The sequence below is a fragment of the Cucurbita pepo genome, chromosome LG08 (genome assembly GCF_002806865.2).
Source record: "Cucurbita pepo subsp. pepo cultivar mu-cu-16 chromosome LG08, ASM280686v2, whole genome shotgun sequence".
NCBI lineage: Eukaryota > Viridiplantae > Streptophyta > Magnoliopsida > Cucurbitales > Cucurbitaceae > Cucurbita > Cucurbita pepo.
In genome coordinates, this window is record NC_036645.1 from 4,260,761 (window position 1) to 4,283,779 (window position 23,019).

Sequence of the window (23,019 nt, forward strand, 5' to 3'; positions counted from 1 at the left end):
CCAAGGTGCCCTACTTTTACACCGTCATTTTCTTCTTTCTTGAGATGTGCTATAATGGATTCCTTAATCTTCGCCCTCATCTTTTTATTTATTTATGTTGGCCATTTTTATGGTCATACTAATGTGAAAGCCATTTTCAGGCCATACTAGTGTGAAAGCCGTTTTAAAGCTAATACTAATGTGGAAAATGTGGAAGCCATTTTGGACTTTTTTTTTTTTTTGGCTGTGTGACATAAGTTAGTGTAAATTGGTCCTAGAAATATGAAAAATGTATTCGTGTTGTATTTTTCTTAATGGAATTATTTTTATTATCATTTCTAGATCAATATTTATAGGAAAAAAGGAGCAATGATATATTTTCTCAAGAAACAAGAACAAAAAATAGGAAAGGACAATATGTATATTTGAAAGTAGAGAAGCTTAAATTGAAAAGGCTGCTGAATGGAAACCACTCTAGACAAATCTGATTCCATTCAAGAATCAACCAGAAAATGTGTCTTCCTGGAAGCCATGTTGCAAACTTGCAGTAGGTTGCAATATGCAACGCTCCCAATTTCTAAAACGTCAAGTCAGCCTATTACCAAACGCTGCAGCTTACTTGCAATAAGTAAATCACAATCAGAACAGAAATCTTTCATGCTAAAAAACTAGTAACAAAAATGGAAATTTGTTTCACTGTAATGAAAGGAGAATTTAGATCAAAATTAAACTTTAGTCTCATTGCATTTAAATATTCAATACTTAATCAAGGGCAAAACCCACTAGGCTTCTCTTCGCACGAAGTACAGCTTTCCCATAACATGGAGAATGGCAACAAACGCAATGAAACCAATGCTCATGACGAGTACAACGTTGGGGGAGATCTTGAGGCCAGGAGCATCATCCGTGTAAAATTGCAGCATTGTTCCAGCTGCCCCTCCAGATGTACCTGAACTTGTCGTCCTTCTCCGGCGCATGCTGGCAGTAGCTGCCGCACTTCCTCTCTGGGGAGCTCCTCCACCTAGTGCCATTCTGTATTGGCAAGGAGTAAACAATGTTAGAACTCCCAAGACGACTCAAGGAGTAAACAATGTTAGAACTCCCAAGACGACTACTGACTAAATGACAACGATTAATTAAACTGTTCGGATCCTCTATTTAACATTTCTCAATCAAATAAGAACAATGCAGGCTCGAAGGAATATTGACCTGTAAATTCTTTCCTCAAATCACAAGATATGGATGTCCATTATTTAACAAAGCCCTAACCGAAATCATACCAAATACATAATGGAGGGGAGATCACAGTCCCAACCTCTTAAAATCCTAGCATGAAAGTGGGTTTAAAACTTACCAAACAATATAATTTGAAACCTCAAATAGAGGCACTATGTAATGAAACAAACTAATAGACCATGATTTGAGATTTTTAATTTGCGACTAACTCATTCGCTTGCAACAATTGGAAAGAAAAATCAGAGATCATGACTAACAAATATACCAAATTATGCATGAAATCAGAAGTTTATTTGACCAATATTGGCTTGAGGATCTAAAAACCTACACAATTCTGGATCAGCAAGGCATAAAAACCTGGGACGTGCAAATTGAAGGAAAAACAAACCATTCAACAGAAGTTCAGACAATTTCCGTAAATTGCAACCTATAGCAATCCATAAGTTTCAGAAGCCAACAAACAACTTCAAGTCTTAATTTTTCATAACAGCCGCCATAAACTCTCACCAAACAGAACCAAACAGAGGAAGAAACAAATTGAAAGAGGGGGTGGGGAGGGAGAAGAGGGAGATCTGTTGTTTTGCAACAGAAAACCCAGATGGAGGAGCGAAACGAACCTTACAAGATAAGAGCGATTTCAGTTCAATAAATCTTTGCAGAAAACTCATAGATCGGCTAAATTAATTTCCAACAAACTAGGCTAAATTAATTTGCGTCTTAGATATTAATATGAAGCAAGATCTGCAAACCATCCAAAATCTGTGAGACACAAAAGGCAGGCAGGAAATTGCAGTTCGTACAGAAAAAGAAGAAAAAACTATAAATCTGGCGTGAAACGAAACGAAGTCAAACCCTAATCAAATTAATTCTATGAAAAAGAATCCGAAACAAGATCGAGATGTGGTTGATAAAAGTAGAAGGAGGAGATCTTAACATTACAGAGAAAGAAAAGAGATTGAATCAGAGGAGAACTTGCCTGAGTCAAATTCGAGTTGGGATCGGGAGAGCCTCCAAAGGATAGGTTTAATGTTTGAGACGACGAAGAGAACAAATGCCAATGCAAACATCTTTCCACTTATTTTTATTTTATAGATTTTGAGGCGCAGATTGTAATTGACGTATTTTCAACCAATCGTTGTCAACCACGTGTCATATTCTACCACGGGTTCGGTTCTCGGTTTTTTTCCTAAGCCGAAAACCTATGGGTTTATCACTACTCACTTTGATCTCATGCCTAAACCGAACCAAATCAGTTAGATTCGGTTCGGTCTTCCTCTTACTCAATTTTTTTTTTTCGGCTACAAAGCAAAAAAAACATAAAATAAAATAAAATAAATAAATAAATAAAAGATAAATTTTTAAATCAAAACATAATCTAAAATTAAATAAGTCCATTTCTGTACGACTCTCCATTGACTTTGACTCTTCATCATTTCATCATTTTACTTCTCAAAATTGACAATTAATTTGTCTTGTTAGAGATTTGTTCCCCACCCATCTTGAGTTCTAAACACTTTGTAGTCTTCTATTTAAATGATTCTTGATTACCTAGGATTTATTCCTATGTACAGTTGGATTGAGATTTTGAACTTCCTCCATCGGTTGGTTATAGAAACTTGAATTGGGAGTATTGATTAAGCCTTCGCTACCTTGGTGAAACTTGTGGGTATTGATCGAGGAGGGGTAGGAATCAATTTGGTGGATTATAGCTCACGAATTTGGAACAAACCGGTGAGTACTATTACCTGTCACACCAAGAGCTTCAAACTCAAGTTTCCACCGCCATTGAAGGGGCTCTAAACACTCACTCGAATTATAGAATAAGCTTCCACTTTGATCTTTCCAAAATCAACATGAATCTAAAATAATGAAATCTATCTGTTTCTCACTCAATTGCCACATTAAAAACAAGCCATCAGGACTAATTCCAGCCCAGCACGCAAAAAAGTTCATCAAAAACTGAATTATGGAGATGCGGGGTATCGAACCCCGTACCTCTCGCATGCAAAGCGAGCGCTCTACCATGTGAGCTACATCCCCTATTTGTTAGCTGTTGTTTATTATATTATATGTAAGCAGATTTATCATCTGATTTCTGGGTCGGACCGCTTTCAATACAACGGCCCATACTTTCTTTTTAAAATGGGAGTGTTCATATGTTTCCCGCCTAGGAGCTGAGCCTTTTTCTCATTTCGAAAGGGGAGGGAAGCTCAGACACTATGGGTTGCGAAGTGGCGGATGAGATCATGGCGGGAAGTGCTGATTCTTCCGCTGGAAGATCCAGAGGTCCGAGGCTCTTCATTAAGGAAATGGTTTTGAGAAACTTCAAATCGTACGCCGGTGAGCAGCGCGTTGGACCCTTCCATAAGGTTCGTCAGCACTAGAGATAGGGTTTTTTGTTTTGGTGCTTAGAATTGTTGAAATGGATGACTGAATTCATCTTCTCTTCCTCTGATTTTTCTGGTTTCAGAGTTTTTCTGCGGTGGTTGGACCCAATGGCAGTGGAAAAAGTAATGTAATCGATGCTATGTTATTTGTCTTTGGCAAGCGAGCTAAACAGGTAGGTCAAACGATCTGAAGTTTGTTATGACTATGGAATATTTTTCTCTTTAAATTCCAGATAAGATTTCAGGTAGTTGGAACGGGGAAGCACAATGAATTGAGACAATTTTCGTTGTTATCTAAATAAATCATGTACTAAGAGGAAATATATCAGGTGTAGCTCAGAAATATATCAGGTGTCGCACATTAAATTCTTTGTTTGTGGCAATTGACTAACTTCCTACTGGCAACAAGTGCGATTAGCATCCAATTGGGATCTGATTTGTCCTTTTTTTATTTTTTATTTTTTATTTTTAATATCTCAGTACTAGAAGCTTGATACCGTGAGTGTTTGGGATTTGTAAAAGTTGATTCAATTCGTTATTTTTTGTTTGAACAAGAAACGAATGATTCAATTTGTTAATTATGAATGGGAATATAGGTGTTGGTAAAATAGTGAAGTGCACTCAAGCCTTCTGTACACTGTAGTTCTGTCTTGGAGGCTAGGAACTCAACAATGTTTATAGATAGAACCTTCTGAAGAGTGGTTAAAGTACAATAAAGCTCAAGGTGTTAAAACTTTAACATTTGTAGTAGATAATGTCATATTTTCTTTGGGTGGGGTGCAGCCTCTTTTTGTATGTTAAAATTTCAATACCTAATATATAAAGTCACCTAAGTTTTTAAGTGCACTCATATATGGATCAGTCTATTTGCATTTAGTTATTTTGAGGCACAAGCATGTTGTTTGCATAGATTGGAAGGAAAACAGTCATATTTCGATGAAAAATGAATCGTCAGCTTTTAATGTCACAAATTCTGAACCAGCTTTTGTACTTATAATAACATGCTCCTTGGGCTTCTTTCAATGCATGCACGTGAGCGAGTCCGTATCCAATTTGTTTGAAAAATGAGTGTTTGATTATGTGAAACCCTTGGGCTCCAATAGATGCATTTTTCTTCTAGATTTCCGTTCACGCTTTTGTCTAATTTCCATTGTTCCATTCGTCAAGTATTGTCACAATGAGGATAGCTCATATCTTCAAGGATTCAGCCTTGAGGTCTAATGTTTCTTCAAAATATATTCCTGAATTTTGGGGAAGTATTGAGAGTTGTTGCTAATAATCTTGATTCTTATTGCTATAAATAGAGTATATATAGAGGAGGGACGTAATAGTCACATATGACTATCATTCTTACATGTATACAAACTGCACAACATAATAATGGTGCATTCATTGCAATGGAAATTGAGTTATTAAATTCCCTTAGTTTTTTCTAATCTCAAATTGATGTGCAGATGCGACTCAACAAAGTCTCAGAGCTAATTCATAATTCTACCGATCACCAAAATCTAGAGAGTGCAAGTGTTTCAGTTCACTTCGAAGAAATAGTTGATTCGGTAACTATTGATTGACAATTCCTTCTTAACTATTTTATGGCTTGCATGTTCTTAAAATCTGTTGTTTTTTTTATAGAACTAATAACTCATTTTGATTTATGTTGTTGACTAACTTTTCAGGATAATGGGGAATATGAAGTTGTTCCTGGAAGTGACTTTGTTATAACCCGGGCTGCCTTTCGTGATAACTCTTCTAAATATTATATTAATAATCGTGCAAGTAACTTCACTGAAGTTACCAAAAAATTGAAGGGTAAAGGAGTTGATTTGGACAACAATCGCTTTTTAATTCTTCAGGTTAGTCCAATTTCATTGTTTTTATTCTTGTGGTATATTTCTATAAAATATGATATATCTTTGGTTTTATCAGGGTGAAGTCGAGCAGATTTCACTGATGAAGCCAAAAGCTCAAGGACCTCATGATGAGGGATTCCTTGAATATTTGGAGGATATAATTGGAACCATCAAATATGTTGAAATGATTGATGAGTCAAACAAGCAGTGAGTGTCTTTTTCTTCAAGTTTATTTGGTGGATATAAGTCTATAAAAAATCTTGCACTGGATGCCATTATTCTGTGAGTGTTGCTGTTCCTGCTCTTGGGGCATAAAAAATCTTGCACGAACAAAGAGCGTTTACATTTAAAATTTGATTAGACTACATATATTTTTCTAATACCTAATGTACTCTAAATTTTAATAATTTTCAGCTCATCTTACGTATACAATACTACTTAGAGCACCTTTGGGTAAAAAAAGAATTGGAAGTTGAAGGGACAAAATACCTTACAAGGCTCAAATTTGTTGCTAGAAGTTGTGAATTTGTATGCTCGAAATGTTAGGAATATAAAAAGTAAGACATGGGAGAACAAAGGTCACTCAATATCTATTCCACTTGATGAGTATTTAGTTTATTTTCTTCATCAAGCTTCTTTTAAAACTACATAGAGAATAAAAAAGTTCACTCACAATTTAATTTCAAAGAAAGTTCTTTAATCCTTAGGGATAGAGTTAAAGAGAGGAAATAGTTCGTGTTTATATTAACTATTTCCGTAATGTTGGGCAATTTTTTTAATCAAAGTCTGTTATTTTAAAAACTCAGGATCAAAGGATTGATATTATCCATATATTTATCTCTTCCATTATAGAGATCCACATTAATATTTTATTTTTTAAAATTTTTTGGACTTTGACCATTGTATACATTGTTTGTAATTGGTCTTATAGGCTAGAGTTCCTCAATGAAAAACGTACTGGAGTGGTGCAAATGGTTAAGTTAGCTGAGAAGGAAAGAGATGGCTTGGAGGTAGAGTACCCTTACATACTGAAAACAATTTTTGAATATAAAAACAAAACAATTTTTGAATATAAAAACAACAATTTTTACATGTACACATATCAGGATGTCAAGAACGAAGCAGAAGCCTACATGCTGAAAGAATTATCACATTTAAAGTGGCGAGAGAAAGCCTCTAAACTAGCTCATGAAGATACTACAAAGAGAGTGACTGAACTTCAAGATGAAGTGTCCACCTTAGAAGCAAATCAGAAAACTGAGCGGTTCTTTCTTTATCTCTATCTACTTTAGCTCCTCATTTCTGTTGGACTGTATTATATTTGCGAAAAAATCTAGATTTTACCCTTCTACTTAGTTGAATAAGAAAAAATTAGTTTTAATTTCATCAAATTGAATCTTGAGCTTGAAAAAAATTGTATAATTAATGATATCTATTAGTTGAGCTTTTATGCTTTCTTGCAAAGATTTATGGGTAGTTATTAGTTTCTTTTAGCTAGATGAGATTTCTTTTTATAGGTATGGATTATTTTGGTTGTGTTTTCCTTTGAAACATGAGACGAACTGCAGTAGCCTTTTGAAGCTTAAATGCGGTTGTTTTGTCGTGGTGAGGCAAATAGTAGAAAAAGGTATATAAATTTGTTTATATAGATAATGAAAAATTAATGAAACAAGAGCATTGTAATAATCTTTTTTCATTTTTAAGAAACAGAGAGTGAATTGAGAATATTTCTTAATTTTTGGTAAGACTTTAAAGAGAAGTAAAAGTGGAATTGCAAAAGGCTTTATTTTGTGAGATACACCGTAGAAAAATATGTAAATAATATTAATCTACGAATTTTGAACGTTCTTATTTGTTTGAAGAATTGAAGTGCCCTTGGGGAATTTTGTGGAAACTGCACCTAGGAGTGCGCCTAGGTGCACTTTTCAAAATACCTACTGCTTTCGTTTTTTTTAGTGTGGGTTGGGCATTTTGATGTTGATTTTAGCTACCCGTTTACTTGTTGACTTTGTAATTAGGTTCAAATGTTTGTATGGTTGGGCTTGGGCATTTCTTAGCTTGATTTAAGGTGAATTTCTTATTTGAATCTACGTGATTATTGGTTGGGTTCTGAGCAATTTTCTAATTTGATTTTTATGAGGTATTAATTTTACCACTTACTCTAGTTAGAGTTGAGTGGAATGAAATTGAAAATTTTAGCATAAAATTGATTCATTAAGCTCAATATTTTGTAATAAATGATTTTTCTGGCCCAACAAATTAAACCATATTAGTTTAGATTGGAAATGCCCATAGTGTATGCTAATTGTCTTGTTGCAGGGAAAAGATTCGTGAAACTAGCAAGGAACTGAAGGAACTTGAAGCTGTGCATGAAAAAAATATGAAGAGAAAAGAGGTTTGTTTTAATTTCTTCCAATTTTTTCAGACTCAAGTTCTTTTGGTTTGACCTGATTTTAAAATGGGATTTTGTTATATGACCAATTTATACCTTGTAATTGTGCATCTAGGAATTGGATGATGACTTGCGAAGAACCAAGGAAATGTTTAAGGACTTTGAACGTCAGGATGTTAAATACCATGAGGATTTGAAGCACATAAAGCAGAAGATTAAGAAACTTAATGATAAGTTTGAAAAGGTGTGGAAAATGTCCAATTTGTATTGTGTATGTTCATGTATCTGATATTGCCTTTTATTACAGGATTCTACGAAAATTGACGACTTAAGAAAGGAGTGTGAAGAATCAACAAGCTTGATTCCGAAGCTTGAAGAAAGCATTCCACAATTGCAAAAACTTCTTTCAAAGGAGGAGAATATATTGGAGGAGATTCAAGAAAATTCAAAAGGTAGTTATATTTTTCAGTAAATATTTTAGATCCTATGAAATTTAAATTGATTCCGTAGCGTTACCAAGAGCTAGCGAATATTGTTGAATTGTTTTTGTATACCAAGATTCAATCCCTATTATAATTTTTTTTGTTAATCGTGAAGATTTTACTACAATGGAACCTCCTCCCATTTAAAGGAGAAAAGGGTGTTGTGAAGAGCATAGTCATCATTGATTCGTTAACACTGAAGTTTTATCATTTTATATCTTTTCATAAATGTAACTTAATATTGTTAACTTCAATTCTACCCATTCTTTGTAAAAATGGAGTTTTGTTCGAGGAAATGAGCAAGGCATTTTGCATGGCATGTTAATTCATGAAACTGATAGATAGTGTTTGAGGGGTATCTTGTGTTTGTTTTATTAACCATGCTCACCTTATTTCTTTTCAACAGATTGAAAGTCTATAAAATTCTTTTTTTTTTAAATTTTATCTTCCAACCTTAACCTTAAAGTCTAATTTTTCTGTGCTAGACAAAATTTGCAGAGGTTGAGTATTTGTCCGTGCTAATGTTGCAATTAACATTTTTTAATTTTGTTCCGTTCTTTATTTCATTTGCTTCTAGTTCAAATTGAGATGTACCGCTCAGAGTTAGCAAAAGTTCGTGTTGAATTAGAACCTTGGGAAAAGCAACTGATTGAGCACAAGGGAAAACTTGAAGTCGCACGTACTGAGAGTAGACTATTGACTGAGAAGGTAAAATTATTGCTTATGCATTTCTTGGACTACACAGTAATGATTTAATGTCCATTACTCCTATCCTCAATAGCTTTTTTCTACTTCACAGTGAGGCCTCACATTTGCAGAAATCTTCTCAAACTAATGTTCACTATGTCCGTTTTCACGTATATAATTATTAAGGCTGCAACTTGCAAGTCATTTTTCTTATATCATTGATGATATCTCTTTTACTTGCAGAACAAGAAAAATACAAAAAATAGTTATAAATAAAAAAGAGTCATTATTTGATAGATTAATTCTTTTTAAAAGAATATGACTGTGGGCATATCTTTTAGGAAATGTGGAGTTAGAATTCTATCTTATTGTCGGAATTGTGGCGATTGTTTCAGCATGAAGGTGATCGTGTAGCTTTTGATGATGCTCGCAAGCAGATGGATAACATACTGAAAAGCAAAGAAGAAAAGTCTTCTAGCATTGAACAAATTAAAAATGAGCTTAAAGAGAGAAAGTTGGAATCCTTGAAAGCTCAAGAAGAAGAACAAGTACTTGTTTCAAGAGCAATTTTCTATTGTTTTCTTTTATGCTATGGTAAATGATGAAAGATGCTTCATTATCTTTTCAGGAGTGCATCAAGGAACAAGAAACACTTATTCCTTTAGAACAGGCTGCTAGGCAGAAGGTTGCCGAACTTAAGTTTGTTATGGATTCAGAGAAAAGTCAGGGATCGGTCCTTAAAGCAATTTTGAAGGCGAAGGAATCTAATCAGATTGAGGGTATATATGGGCGAATGGGTGATTTAGGTGCTATTGACGGTGAGTTTTCTATTTGGGATATTATTCTTTTGATGCAATTTTTTTCACATCTTAAACTTTCCTTGGCTATAAATATCATAATACAATTCTAGGCATCTAATGGTATTGTCAAGCCTCTTGTATGTACTTTTGAAAATTTTGTAACATAGATCACTATGCTTTCTAGTAGTATTGGCATATGAAGTCATCGGAATATGATTACTTTATGATAAAATTAGGTTTTATTTATCAATAACGGTACATTGTTCTAGGGAAGAACTCTAAAGCTTCCCTTCTCTCCCACTAAAACCTATCACAAAATAGCCTACTAAAAAACATACCCCTCCATCTCTTTCCCCACATTCCATATGCACAACACAACACCCATTCACCTAAAACAACCAACAGGCCCGTACTAACTAATTTGTAACAACTTCCTTTTCCCTACTGTCTTTCTCACGCGCCTCCTTCGATAATCATCTAGCACTTTACTTCTTATATCTTATCTTTTCATTCAAAATATTTCTAATTTTGGTGTAATTATGTTGTATTTGCAGCAAAGTATGATGTTGCGATATCAACCGCTTGCCATGGACTTGATTATATTGTTGTGGAAACATCTGGTGCTGCACAAGCATGCGTTGAATTGTTGCGAAGGGAAAATCTTGGTGTTGCAACTTTCATGATATTGGTAATACATTGCTGATCACAGTGATATGTAGAACTTTATTCTTCTAAGAAATAATTGGTCTCGTTCTTTTTAGCACCTTGAGGAATGAACTTAGTTAAGAATTATGCGCTTGGTAATTTGATGAATACAAGAAAACTCTACTTTCAGATTTAAGCACAACATAGACACGATATATGGCATACAACATGACGCATCTATGACGACATGTTAATATCTAAAATATTAGATCATGACCTGACATAAGCATATTTGTTAAACTTAAACGTATATATATTTTAAAGTATATTGTTTGATGATTTTCATGCTAAAAGTTTGTTTAGTCTGTGATACTACTGTACTCATCCTAACAAGTTAAAGCATACAATTTGAAATTGGGAATAATGGCTCTTCTTTTATTTCATTGTGCAGGAAAAGCAGGTTGATCATTTGTCAAAGATGAAGGCCAAGGTTAGCACTCCCGAAGGGGTTCCTCGCCTTTTTGATTTAATTAAGGTACAAGATGATAGGATGAAGCTTGCCTTCTTTGCTGCATTGGGGAATACAGTCGTTGCTAAGGATCTTGAGCAGGTTTGTTCTCAGTACTTCATCTACATTATGGAATTTCTAACGTTTTTAAGCTTAAACTGCCAGAGATAATGCACATGTTCAGAAAAAAACTTATTTGAGTTGGTAGGTGTACAATCTGTAAATTGAGTTTGAGTAAGTATCTCCCTCTTCTATCTGGTAACTTTGTAACTTGTTTGGACTTTGAATGACCAATTAATCATTCAAAATTTCAACAATGTCTCTGCTTCAACTTTGCATATTATGACACCATCAAGTATTTTCTAGAACTGAGCGATAAAGGAACAACATTTGTTACATGAAAATAGCAAGTGCTTCATTTTTGTTTATTTAGTTATTCTTGAGACATGGTTCTGCAAACAATGATCTTTGTGACACGAGTGTATCCTTGCCATCATATTCTTGTTATTATTTTGATTAAAAAAAAAATGAAAGATATAACCGTTTTAGGGAACAAAGAATTAAAATTGGGATAGAATTCTTTGCTTACAATAATTGCTCATTGAAGTTTATTTGTGTTCTAAACTTTTAGTGAGGTTTTATGTTGCTTCATTCTACCTAGGCAACACGAATCGCATATGGTGGTAGTAGAGATTTTCGACGTGTTGTTACTCTTGATGGTGCCTTGTTGGAGAAATCTGGAACCATGAGTGGTGGGGGAGGTATGCCTAGGGGTGGTAAGATGGGTACATCAATTCGATCTGCCAGTGTTTCAGGAGAAACGTTTGGAAAAGCTGAGAAAGACCTTTCAGAAATGGTTGATGCACTGAGCAAAATTCGCCAAAGAATTGCTGATGCCGTGCAACGTCACCAAGTGTCAGATAAAGCAGTGGGACAGTTAGAGATGTCATTAGCAAAAAGCCAACAGGAGGTAGTTTTACTGATAGACTCCTCACTTTGTTGTCTTTTGATAAATATAGAAGTTATTTTAACATGTTTTATTTCTGCTTTTATTAATGCAGATTGACAGTTTGACTTCACAACATAGCTATCTTAAAAAACAATTAGGTTCCCTTGAGGCTGCATCGAAACCAAAAGATGATGAGCTCAAGCGATTACGGGAGCTAAGGGATATTATCTTGGAAGAGGAGAAAGAAATTGATAGACTTATGCTAGGCTCCAAAACGCTTAAAGAGAAGGTATTCTAGGAGCATCCCTATATTTTCTTCTACAGATTGTTTTTATCTTACTATGATGCCCATTGGGTCAAGTCTAATGTCAATAGATTTATCCAATATATCTGTCTCTCTCATGGTTGATATGTATATTTTAGTGCTGTGAAGCTTGTAACATGAACTATTTGTTTCAGTTTGTTCAAAATGGCTTCATGGTAATGGTTTTCAGTTAGCTCATGCTTTGTCTCGATTCTTAGGCTTTAGAACTTCAGAGTCAGATAGAAAATGTTGGTGGTGAAAGATTGAAAGCTCAAAAGTCCAAAGTGAATAAGATTCAATCTGTAAGTACATTTATTACTATGGAATATCCAAATAACCAAACTACTTGTCAGAGATTCATGTTTTGTCCCTTTGTAGGATATTGACAAGACCGGAACAGATATCAATCGCTATAAAGTTCAGATAGAAACAGGCCAAAAAACAATTAAGAAATTAACAAAGGCTATTGAAGAATCAAAAAAGGAGAAGGAACGACTTGACGAGGAGAAAATTAATTTGCAGGGTAAATTCAAAGAAATAGAAGTGAAAGCATTTGCAGTTCATGAGAAGTTCAAAGAGATAGAAAAGGTTGGTTGTTTACACATCCCATTCTATGCAATTCTGTAAGCTTATTTCCTAAATAATTTTGTTCCCTTTATGTGCAGCTTATTCGTCTGCAAGAAGAAGTCTGCGACACATCCAAATCTAATTATAATAAAGTGAAGAAGACTATGGATGAACTTAGGGCATCAGAGGTTCGCCCTTACAAGCCTCCGACTATATTCTTTATTTGCATCATCGTAGAGTGAGAATCAAAATTGAAAGGTTGTTTGTTACATAGGTTGACGCTGACTACAAACTACAAGATTTGAAGAAGTTATACAAAGAATTAGAGCTGAAAGAGAAGGGTTACAGGACAAAGCTTGATGATTTGCATGCTGCTTTAGCAAAGCATATGGAACAGTAAGTAAATTTTGAAAGATAAAGAACATTTTACAGTACGTTTTTTTTTTTTCGGATGAAGAATTAGTATTGCATATCTTGTGGCAGAATTCATAAAGATCTTGTTGACCCCGAGAAACTTAAAGCAACTCTTGAAGAAGACAATGTTGAGTGTTGCGACCTGAAAAGGGCTCTTGAAATGGTAACGCTGCTGGATACACAACTAAAAGAAATGAATCCGAACCTTGATTCAATCACCNGTTTTTTTTTTTTTTTTTTTTCTTTTTTCTTTTCTTTCTTTCTGAAATGCCATTTCTCGACAGATATCGAAGAAAAGTGGAAGTGTATACTGAAAGAGTCGAGGATCTTAATACAGTCACTCAGCAGCGCGATGACATGAAAAAGAAATATGATGAATTAAGGAAAAAAAGGCAAATGAAATTTTCTTGATTTTTTTTTTTTTTTTTTTTTTTTTTTTTTGCTCTTTTAGAGCGCTGTAATTCTTTGCACTATTCCTTTCTAGGTTCCTGCTTCTTAGTTATTTTCTCGTAATACTTTTAGGTTGGACGAGTTCATGTCAGGATTTAATGCTATATCTTTGAAGTTAAAAGAAATGTATCAGGTTTGCATCTCAGCTCATTCTATCTTGTTTCATTCTCTTTTACATTCATTTTTCACTCTTTTATAATGTTGTATGAAACTGAATGATCGATGAATTCTTTGATTTTCTTAAATTGGGCATCACAATCCCACTAGTTAAGGTTGATGGTTATCAGCTTTCTTGCTTAGACTGTTGCTCAAGTCTACACTTATTTTATGTTCTTCGTTTATATATTCAATCATATGGATTTGCATTTATCTTCTAATGGCCACTCTTATCCATATCCCTCTCCCATTGTCCTTTGTTGCTAGTTTTATTTCTGAGTAGTACGCTTTGATATACTTCCTTGATGCTCTTTGACAGATGATCACACTTGGAGGCGATGCAGAACTCGAGCTGGTGGATTCTTTGGATCCTTTCTCTGAAGGTGTTGTTTTTAGTGTCAGACCACCGAAAAAGAGCTGGAAGAATATTGCTAATTTGTCTGGTGGTGAAAAGGTTGGCTGCTCTCTAAATATCTTGAAATCCTATCTTTCTTCTGCAAACGCTTGAAATGCATTTTTGTACCTTTAAACAACCATAGTAGCAGACTGCTTATTTCATCGATCCTTATATTCATCATGTGGCATATGTCGAATTTTAATGGACTCGTTGTTTCTTTCAGACTCTGAGCTCTTTAGCTCTCGTTTTTGCACTTCACCACTACAAGCCAACGCCGCTTTATGTCATGGATGAAATTGATGCTGCTTTAGGTAACTTTACTGAGCACTTAATTCTTCTTTCTTCTCCCTGACTGCTTATAATAATATAAAAATATTAAAAGATCTTTTGGTTTAAGATCCATTGTGGTCCCATAATTCTCGATGACTTTTCATTTTAAAGAACTTTGTAGGCCGCCCGCCCGCCCCCTTTTATCTGATGTTTTTATTTTGACATTTTTAAGTGACAAATGTTTGAACTCACAAGCCGTTAATCCAGTGTTTAGGATTCAAAATAGTTTTGTATTTTTGTGAAACAGTTAGTGAAATATTAACTTCAATGACCAAAATGAACTTTTATGTAAAATTTAGGAGCTAAAATAGGATATTTAAAAGTTGAGAGATTAAGATGGTACACACAAAAATTTAGGAACTCAAACAAAATTAGTATCATAGCCAGAAACTAGAATGAGATTTAGACCATATTTTTTCCACTTCATTAACTTATGGTTCTTGTGGCTGTAGATTTCAAGAACGTATCAATTGTTGGCCATTATGTGAAGGACAGAACCAAAGATGCTCAATTCATCATTATAAGGTTTGATGAACTCACAAACTGGATCCTTACCGACTTACTATTTAACCAGGCAATACCATTTATGATTGATTGTCTTTTATAATGTCTACAGCTTGAGAAACAATATGTTCGAGTTAGCAGATAGATTAGTGGGGATCTATAAGACTAATAATTGCACAAAGAGCATTACCATCGACCCAGGAAGCTTTTCAGTTTGTGACAAAGTTGCTTGACATTTTCCTTTTGGTTCTGATAATATGTATTGTATTATATATGTAGAGAAAAGACAATTCGTCTTTTTTTGCAATTTCGTTGTATACCTCTTTACATCATGTATTTATGATGGAAGTTTAATGTATGTCTTATATGTTAAAATAGCAATGAACATTGATTTTCATAGTGGTCTTAGTTAGACATGCAAATAGTGAGTAAAAAACCTTGTATCCCAACATTCAGTTGTATGTTCATCGATATGAAATTTGTATTCTACCACCACTTAATTTGTATTCAGTTTTAGGCCCCCTTAGCACATTTGAAATTGAAATGAGTTAGATCAAAATGAATGATTGAAATGAGAATGCTATTCATTCATGTTTGCTAAAGTTTATCCAAAATTGAAAATAAAAGCTCATTCATGTTGGTGAAAAATTACAATAGATACCAAATGAATTAAAACATAAGCTTATTTTTAGGCTTCTTACTACCACTAGTAACTAAGAACTCTTGTTTAAAGGATTATTTAGCTCTAAAATTCAAGTCTTATTGAGAAATTATGTGTTTATCGTTATAAGTCATCAAATAGAAGGAATTTCAAGAATTTGATAAGTTCTTGTGTTGAAGCTGTGAAATTGCCGCCAAGATTGCAACCCAAAGTAACTAGATGACTGAAACTGTGAAACTATGAAAGATAACGTACAAGATGCAATTTTAGGATAATTATCAATTATATTATGGGGTTCAAGATACGTGTGACGAAACAATTAGCTTGCAATAGCCGTAAAACTGCTAATATGCTAAAATCAACTTTCTAAAATATCTGTATCACCCATATGACCACTCATTTTTATACATTTTTCATGTTCTTCGTATAAACTCAAGCAAAATGTTAAACAAAATGTTAAAGGATGCTAATTGATAAGAAAAGTAGGTTATGAATGATCAAAATAGCATTCTATTCCCGAAGCTAACGAAATATTTCAGCATTTAAAAAATGATGTTCCAACTAATAAGCACTTACCAATAAGTTTCCTGGAGATCAAGCATTCAAGGCTACTTACAGCAAGTCTAATTTCCAACTATGTTCATCATTTTGCTACACATTTGCTAGGAGAACAATATCGGTTAAGAGATCATTCAAGGAGCAATGGTAAACAAAATTATTACCAAAAAATCTTATTACTATCTATGAGCAAAATTAATTGCTAGAACCACTAGATTATAAACTTAAACACTTCAGTCTTGATACAAATTTCAATCCCAAACTCATCAAATACATTTACAAGCTTCAAGTGCTTTGTCCAGTAAGGAACTTTTATTGCACATAAAGGGGTAAAAGGGAAAGAGTGTTGTAGTACTCCAAGCTTAGATTCAGTAGCAGGAAGCATCTGCAAAATTAGCAAGAAGTCACATAAGTTGCACAGATTACAACATTTACGAACACATTAAGAGTGAGGAGATCGTTCAGTGAGGATGTTTTGGATATAACACATCGGGAAAAAGTTTTACATTGTCATAGAAATCTATTCAATTAACAACACTTCATAAAAAATAAGAGAAAAATATTATAAGTTAGAAATACCAGTTTTATTTAGTTATTTGGTAAGAAACCAAGCTTCCATGGAGAGAAATGAAATAATATACAAGGACATACTACTGAAAACAAAAACAATAACAAAAAAGAGTTCAAAACCTAATTCAATCCAACATAATACAACATAGCTTCTATTTACAAAGGCCATGTAACCACGGGTCTCCCAAACCTCCACAGACGAACTCTCTAACTCTATAAAGTTCATCCTATTCCTCTCAAGCTAAATGTCCCACAAAATAACAAAGAAGCTAGCATGCCATGAAACATTTCCTGCTCTCAACCATAGAGTAACCATCCTTACTACATGACAAACATCTAAATCAGCCCATCCCTCTGAATCCAAAGCAATTGTGCAAACTGGCTACCTCATGACATAGGATCAAGGTCCCCCTCTTGCTACCTATAAAGAATGCACCAAAGCAAGTACAACACAAAGAGTGTTTTTGAACACAATCCATGGTATTGACTTCCTATATAAAATTTGTCACACGAAAATTTTGACCTTTGAAAAGTTATTCTAGAGCGGAGAAAGAAAAGACATCTTAGGGCAAAAAAGTTGTGATGTCCCACATTGGTTGGGGAGGAGAACAAAACACCCTTTTTAAGGGTGTGGAAACCTTCCCCTAGCATACGCGTTTTAAAGCCTTGAGGGGAAGCCTGAAAGGGAAAGCTCAGAGAGGACAATATCTGCTAGCGGTGGATCTGGGCCGTTACAAATGGTATCAGAGCCAAACATCGAACGATGTGTCAGCCTTCTCGCTGTTCCCCGAAGGGGGGTAGACACGAGGCGGTGTGCTAGTAAGGACGCTGGGCCCCAAAGGGGGGTGGATTTGGTGGAGGTCCCACATCGATTGGAGAAAGGAACGAGTACTAGCGAGGACGCTGGGCCCCGAAGGGGGTGGATTGTGATGTCCCACATTGGTTGGGGAGGAGAACAAAACAACCTTTATAAGGGTGTGGAAACCTTCCCCTACAAGACGCGTTTTAAAGCCTTGAGGGGAAGCCCGAAAGTGGCAGGCAAGATGCAAGAAAGATAATTGTGAGAGGAACCCATAGAAGATCGAGGGTTCAAATCTTGAATTCCCTTTTCCCTCGGTTCAACCTCATCAACAGGGCCATGCCCAAAGGTTGGCCCAAGTTCAGCCCATTATCCATGATCGGTCCAAAAGCAAAGTTTGACCAGCCCAATTGGACTGGCCCATTGGCCGACCCATTTGTGCCACATTTGAATCGGCTCGTAAGGACTCCCCAATGGACTTATCATTGGGCCAACCCAAATATGTACGTGCACCCAAAAGAAATTCTAGATAAGAGAAAGGGCTGAATCACCTCACACCCAACCAAATAAGCCAAAGAACTCAACTTAGAAGGGTAGAAGTTTAAACCTACAATGGAGTTTTTGCCCCTATTAATGTTAAGGAAAAAAACAAACTTCAAAGAAAGATAAAAGACCATTAAGATTAACAAATGATCCTCCCAATCCCGAATAGAAAAAGAGGGTGTCATCAACAAGCTGAAAATGCAATAGATGAATCAACTCCTTAACTCCTTTCCCACCTTAAACCCCTCTCCCACCTCTTTTATGCACTCCAAACGAAATTAACGTACTTGGAACATTCACCCCTAAGATAAAGAGAAAGGGTGATAGAGGATCCCTCGTCTAAGACCTATAGAAGCAAATATCTTGCCCCTAGGTTTCCCATTGACAAATATGGGCAAAAATTACTGAACTTATACAACTCCACAATCAGGTCTCCACTTAAACTCAAATCCCTTCCTCCCCATGAAACTCAAATCCCTTCCTCCCCATGACTTCATGTATGAAATCCACATGGTCATCAGTTTTCCTAGTCTTCAATGACTAGGTTAGCAATCAACACTTGGTATTAGATTTGTATCTTGGCAGTTGGAAATAGTGCTAGGATGGACTTTCCTCAATCTATCAACCAAGTCATAACTATAATCTTATGTAATCTAGTAACAAGATTGAGTCTAAAGTATTTCACCTTGTATATCTTATCTTTTTTAAAGAGATAAGACAGACATTGATCTCATTCATACTTGCATCTCTAATTAACAGAGAACAGGCCCCTTGGGAGTAGGAAATAGTGCAAGGAAGGACTTTCGTCAATCTATCAACCAAGGTTATAACTATAATCTTATATAATTTTGTAACAAGATTGAGCCTAAAGAATTTCACCATGTATACCGTATCTTTTTTAAGAGATAGGACACTACATCGGTAATTCCCCTTGCATTAAATTCAGAAAAAGACTTGGGGATAAGACACACATATGCCAGTGATGCCCTTGCGCATCCAGATGCATTGTCAAGACATGTAACTTCGTTATTTAATGGAGAGCGATTTATTTCTAATGAAGAATGCTGCAGAGAAAATATAAATACGTACAGCTTGAGATATTATCTACATTCTATTAGAAGCATTCTTCAGAAGAAATAAAGTATTAAAAGACCATTCTCCTCACCATTAGGGGGAATTGACATAGCGAGGCTTTGTCGCATAGCTAAGCAACAGGAAATTCAAATTGGTACCCTAGATAGCTATTCCTAAGTTCCATAATTTTAAAGTGGTTTGACAAATGAACAGAACAGAGACTATACCCGTGTAGGTGCAGAAACAACACCAAGACACAATTCCTTCATACAAAGCTCCAAAACAGTTAAAACGCAATGTTCATGGCATCACGGTTCGTAGCACATCAAATCAAACTATGATACACCAGTCACAAAGACACAAGAACCAAGCCCTATTCTTGGGTAAGAACGAAGATGCAAGCAATACACGAATAATGAAATCGAAAACTCGAAGTAAATATCCCATGACTTAATTAATATATCCAATACAGACTACTAAAAATAAAAACGACGTCCACTCCAGCAATCACTAACATAATTACCAAAGTTAATCAGGCTAAACTTCCAAGAAATTCAAAATTATCATAACCAGCAGCAGGAAAAATTTTGCGTTCCTCCCTTAATTTATTTAGAAGTATACATAAAAGACAGATCTATAGCATCGAACGATTATAGACAACAACACGCCACAGATTGCCGCAGAATACATTTAAAAAGAAATAGCACATCGAAAAATAGGAAGCACTGCGAAATTCCAGAACATAAAAAAGAAACCCCATCGAAATTACGGGCAACCTTGACCTAGAAAGATGAAAAAAAAAGAAACACATTCGTTCTCTTCAGATGAGAGCGGGATAAAAATTCATTTAAAACAGAAAACTAGGAGAAAATGCATACATAAGATTCAAACACGACAGAATTCACCCCGACGGCGGAGGGAAGAAAGTATTAGAATGAAAACCGGAGTGAAAAGTTAGGGAAATCACCGGTAACAGTTAATGGGTGGCGGAGGAAACATCAGCATGGTGATGGTGAGAGGAAGAAGGAGAATGGATCCTGTTATATACTTGCTCGCCGACAAGGTAGATGCCGAAAGCAACGAGAGCGATGCCAAGGCCAGGAGTGGCATGTCGGAACTGATTGGTGAGCGTCGGATGCTTCCTCCACTCGTCTGTCCTCCTGAAGAACTCTCCAGTCGATCCCAAAGGCTTATTCGCCATTGCAAAACAGCTCTGATTTCCGCTTCCTTGCGCTCCTTCACCTCGTCCTGGATGGGTGCAGATCGCCACTTCCTCCTGTCCTCGCTTTTCAGCCTTCGGAGCCACTACTTCAAATTACTATATTACCCTTCAATTTTGTTTCTGGATTTATAATTAATCTGTTATTTTATAATTTCTAATATTATGCTCTAGCAAACATTTAAAATATCTTCTAAATAACGCTTAATTAAATAATTTTAATAAAATTATATAAACATTTAATTGTAAATATTTAGTCGAACTTATATTTTAAAAAATTAAAATGTTACATTAAATATAACTAATGATATATATTTATAAATTTTATACCGTTGTAATTAATTTATTAATAAAACAATAATATACTTTTTATTGTTTATTTTGTACTCGATTAAATTTTAAATTTTTTTTAATAATTATTAAAAAAATAAATAATTTTAATAAAATGATTAAAAAAAATTATAATAATAATAATGTATAATGGAGTAAATAATAACTGATAATAATAAAAAAATAAAAAATAAAAAATAAAAAATAAAGCCTAAAAACAAATTAGAATATTACAATTCATGCCATTCCCACCCTCTTCTTCCACAATTCAAACGGCTCCTAAACCCTACCTTGTTTTTCTCTCTCTCTTTTTCAAATCCGACGGCGATTGTTGACGGCAGAAATGAAATCGGCGGCGTTACCTTCTTCAGTGGAAGCTTTGAGAAATGGAGAAGGAATCGCCTCCGCCCTATCTTCTTCCGATCAGTCTCGTCTATTGCTTGCCACTAGACCTCCCAGGTACTTCTCCATCTCTCTCTCTCTCTCTTTCGCTCTGTCTTCGTTGTCTTTCAATTCGTCTTGATTTCCGTCCACTTTCTTGGGGCTCTAATCGGTCCTTACTCGTGCGGTTGATTACGGGCTTTTCCTCCGCCAGAGGGTTTATTATTAATATTTTTTTGTTGCCATTGCCGGAATCACCCGTTTCTCAATTTGTTGCTTGTTTTTGTTTGAGTTTTGTTCTTTTCCACAATTGGAATATTGAAGGCACTCTTCAAATTTCTAACAACTATGTGTCTTCTCTGCGAATTCCGTTGGATTACTTTCCCTTTTCCTTAATCATTGGGAATCTTTTTCCCTCTTTCTTTTTAATGGTTCACTTCCATTTTCATTTTGATGGTTCACTTTTTCTTAACTCTTTTGGATTGGAGTAATTTATATGGTAGATTGAATTTCATTTATTTTTGAAATTTTGGGAACTTCTATGATTGTTTCTTTTGATCTATACTGAACAGAAACTACAAAAGTTCAGTCTTCCTCATTTGTTGTAATATGATAAATTTGACTGGTGTGTGTATGTGTGGGCAGGCAAGTAGTATCGATATTAACTTGTTCAAAGCTATGTGGTATTTGCTTTGTTGCCGGGGTGGTGGTTGGTTACTCGTTAAAGCGACGCGTGAATCGATGGGTTTCCAAGCTATTGAGGAGATTAAAAGATGATTGATAAGTCCATCCCTTTGTTCTGGTATGCCACTTTCATTGATTATAATTTATAGAATTGAATTACTGATTTGTTGCCCAATTTAGAGCAGGAAGATGAACATTCCTAGCTCATTACCGGCTCATTATTGGACAATTACTTGTTCACAAGCATGGAGTTAATGATTTGAATTTTCCATCTAATGAAAAATCATTTTTGCTCCACTTCTTCTTCTTCTGATCCTTTGGAGAGATATTTTAGTGATAAGTTCTATAAGAGCTCGATGATCCCATTTGGTCAAATGCCTAGGGATAAACGTATTTCTGATTTGGTGGCGAGAATTTCTTTGTTAAAAACATTTCTGGATTTGATTTGCAGCTCAATTATTTCATCAAATTGGTATTCGATCATGGGACTTACTCGATTTTAAGTTTTTGATTTGGACCTGAAATTTTAAATTGTTTCATACGTTTTAGGGCAGAGTAGAGAGAAGGTTGAACAAACCTGTCCGTTTCCAAGGGCTGTTCATGTGAGGATTGGCTTTATCAGTTTCAAGATTTGATGCTTTTTTGAAACCTTCTCTCTTTTGCAATCTTTTCTCAGCTATGGTGGTGTGGATAAACCACTTTTATAATGGTCAATGTTGTTTGTTGATAAATGATCAATATTAGGTCTCCAATATTTGCCATATTTAGAGGTGGTAGGAAATACCCTGTCATGTCATTCCTCTATTGGAGGTCATTCCATACATGTGAATGCAATGACGGGCTCATCATTTCAATCTATTTTCCTATAATGCTATCTTAATGGTAAGTTGGATGTGTACCATATACTCTACACACAACCCATACCCATACGAGCGAGTATGGACTTACTAGTTAGTTCGCATACCGTTAGGCCACTTTTCTTGTTGGGCGAGCATACTATGGGAGCTCCTTAGGCCGACCACCCGTTAGAACTAGTAACCGTCCTGACAATATTAGGTTAACATAATGATCGTTTTTCTGCCTGACCAGAACTAGTCATCGTCACAACAACATTAGGTTAACATAATGATCTTTTTTGTGCCTGACTATCGCAGCATTATGAT

General features: G+C 35.2%; 4 protein-coding genes and 1 non-coding gene across 6 annotated transcripts; 2 read left to right on the forward strand and 3 right to left on the reverse strand.

Moving 5' to 3' along the window:
• Positions 1 to 608: 608 nt before the first annotated feature.
• LOC111801224 (protein transport protein Sec61 subunit beta-like) lies at positions 609 to 1,011 on the reverse strand. Its single transcript, XM_023685253.1, has one exon. It carries the CDS (start codon positions 1,008 to 1,010, stop codon positions 762 to 764), a length of 249 nt encoding a protein of 82 aa, XP_023541021.1. The 5' UTR covers position 1,011; the 3' UTR covers positions 609 to 761.
• A 2,171-nt stretch (positions 1,012 to 3,182) lies between these two features.
• On the reverse strand, positions 3,183 to 3,255 carry TRNAA-UGC. The gene has a single exon. It is a non-coding gene; the product is annotated as a tRNA-Ala (tRNA).
• A 140-nt stretch (positions 3,256 to 3,395) lies between these two features.
• Positions 3,396 to 15,532, forward strand: LOC111799553 (structural maintenance of chromosomes protein 4). Of its 2 annotated transcripts, XM_023682912.1 has the most exons (28): positions 3,396 to 3,584; positions 3,686 to 3,775; positions 5,057 to 5,158; positions 5,279 to 5,455; positions 5,529 to 5,659; positions 6,384 to 6,462; positions 6,559 to 6,716; positions 7,772 to 7,847; positions 7,960 to 8,088; positions 8,152 to 8,296; positions 8,904 to 9,034; positions 9,409 to 9,561; positions 9,642 to 9,831; positions 10,368 to 10,501; positions 10,910 to 11,068; positions 11,628 to 11,936; positions 12,028 to 12,204; positions 12,438 to 12,521; positions 12,598 to 12,807; positions 12,885 to 12,974; positions 13,061 to 13,182; positions 13,270 to 13,419; positions 13,482 to 13,592; positions 13,723 to 13,783; positions 14,126 to 14,260; positions 14,427 to 14,514; positions 14,986 to 15,058; positions 15,150 to 15,532. In XM_023682912.1, the coding sequence occupies exons 1-28, from the start codon at positions 3,435 to 3,437 to the stop codon at positions 15,268 to 15,270; spliced, it is 3,735 nt and encodes a 1,244-aa protein (XP_023538680.1). In that variant the 5' UTR covers positions 3,396 to 3,434; the 3' UTR covers positions 15,271 to 15,532. The 2 variants fall into 2 exon arrangements, 1 of the variants encoding a protein (XP_023538680.1); XR_002815854.1 differs by lacking the exons at positions 14,427 to 14,514; positions 14,986 to 15,058; positions 15,150 to 15,532 and having other exon boundaries at positions 13,270 to 13,421; positions 13,485 to 13,592; positions 14,126 to 14,198.
• A 738-nt stretch (positions 15,533 to 16,270) lies between these two features.
• On the reverse strand, positions 16,271 to 20,547 carry LOC111800747 (NADH dehydrogenase [ubiquinone] 1 beta subcomplex subunit 3-B-like). The gene is made up of 2 exons (XM_023684580.1): positions 20,210 to 20,547; positions 16,271 to 16,641 (listed from the first exon to the last, which is right to left on the reverse strand). Exon 1 carries the CDS (start codon positions 20,441 to 20,443, stop codon positions 20,219 to 20,221), a length of 225 nt encoding a protein of 74 aa, XP_023540348.1. The 5' UTR covers positions 20,444 to 20,547; the 3' UTR covers positions 16,271 to 16,641; positions 20,210 to 20,218.
• Positions 20,548 to 21,031: 484 nt separating this feature from the next.
• On the forward strand, positions 21,032 to 22,351 carry LOC111800746. Its single transcript, XM_023684579.1, has 2 exons — positions 21,032 to 21,250; positions 21,818 to 22,351. Exons 1-2 carry the CDS (start codon positions 21,135 to 21,137, stop codon positions 21,951 to 21,953), a joined length of 252 nt encoding a protein of 83 aa, XP_023540347.1. The 5' UTR covers positions 21,032 to 21,134; the 3' UTR covers positions 21,954 to 22,351.
• The last annotated feature ends 668 nt before the right edge of the window (positions 22,352 to 23,019 follow it).

Coding starts and splice junctions, on each gene's coding strand:
- LOC111800747 (XM_023684580.1), bottom strand. CDS start 20,443: ATGGCGAATAAGCCTTTGGGATCGACTGGAGAGTTCTTCAGGAGGACA.
- LOC111800746 (XM_023684579.1), top strand. CDS start 21,135: ATGAAATCGGCGGCGTTACCTTCTTCAGTGGAAGCTTTGAGAAATGGA. Junction 21,251..21,817: donor CTTGCCACTAGACCTCCCAG/GTACTTCTCCAT, acceptor ATGTGTGGGCAG/GCAAGTAGTATCGATATTAA.
- LOC111801224 (XM_023685253.1), bottom strand. CDS start 1,010: ATGGCACTAGGTGGAGGAGCTCCCCAGAGAGGAAGTGCGGCAGCTACT.
- LOC111799553 (XM_023682912.1), top strand. CDS start 3,435: ATGGGTTGCGAAGTGGCGGATGAGATCATGGCGGGAAGTGCTGATTCT. Junction 13,593..13,722: donor GATGAATTAAGGAAAAAAAG/GCAAATGAAATT, acceptor TAATACTTTTAG/GTTGGACGAGTTCATGTCAG. Junction 14,515..14,985: donor TGAAATTGATGCTGCTTTAG/GTAACTTTACTG, acceptor TTGTGGCTGTAG/ATTTCAAGAACGTATCAATT.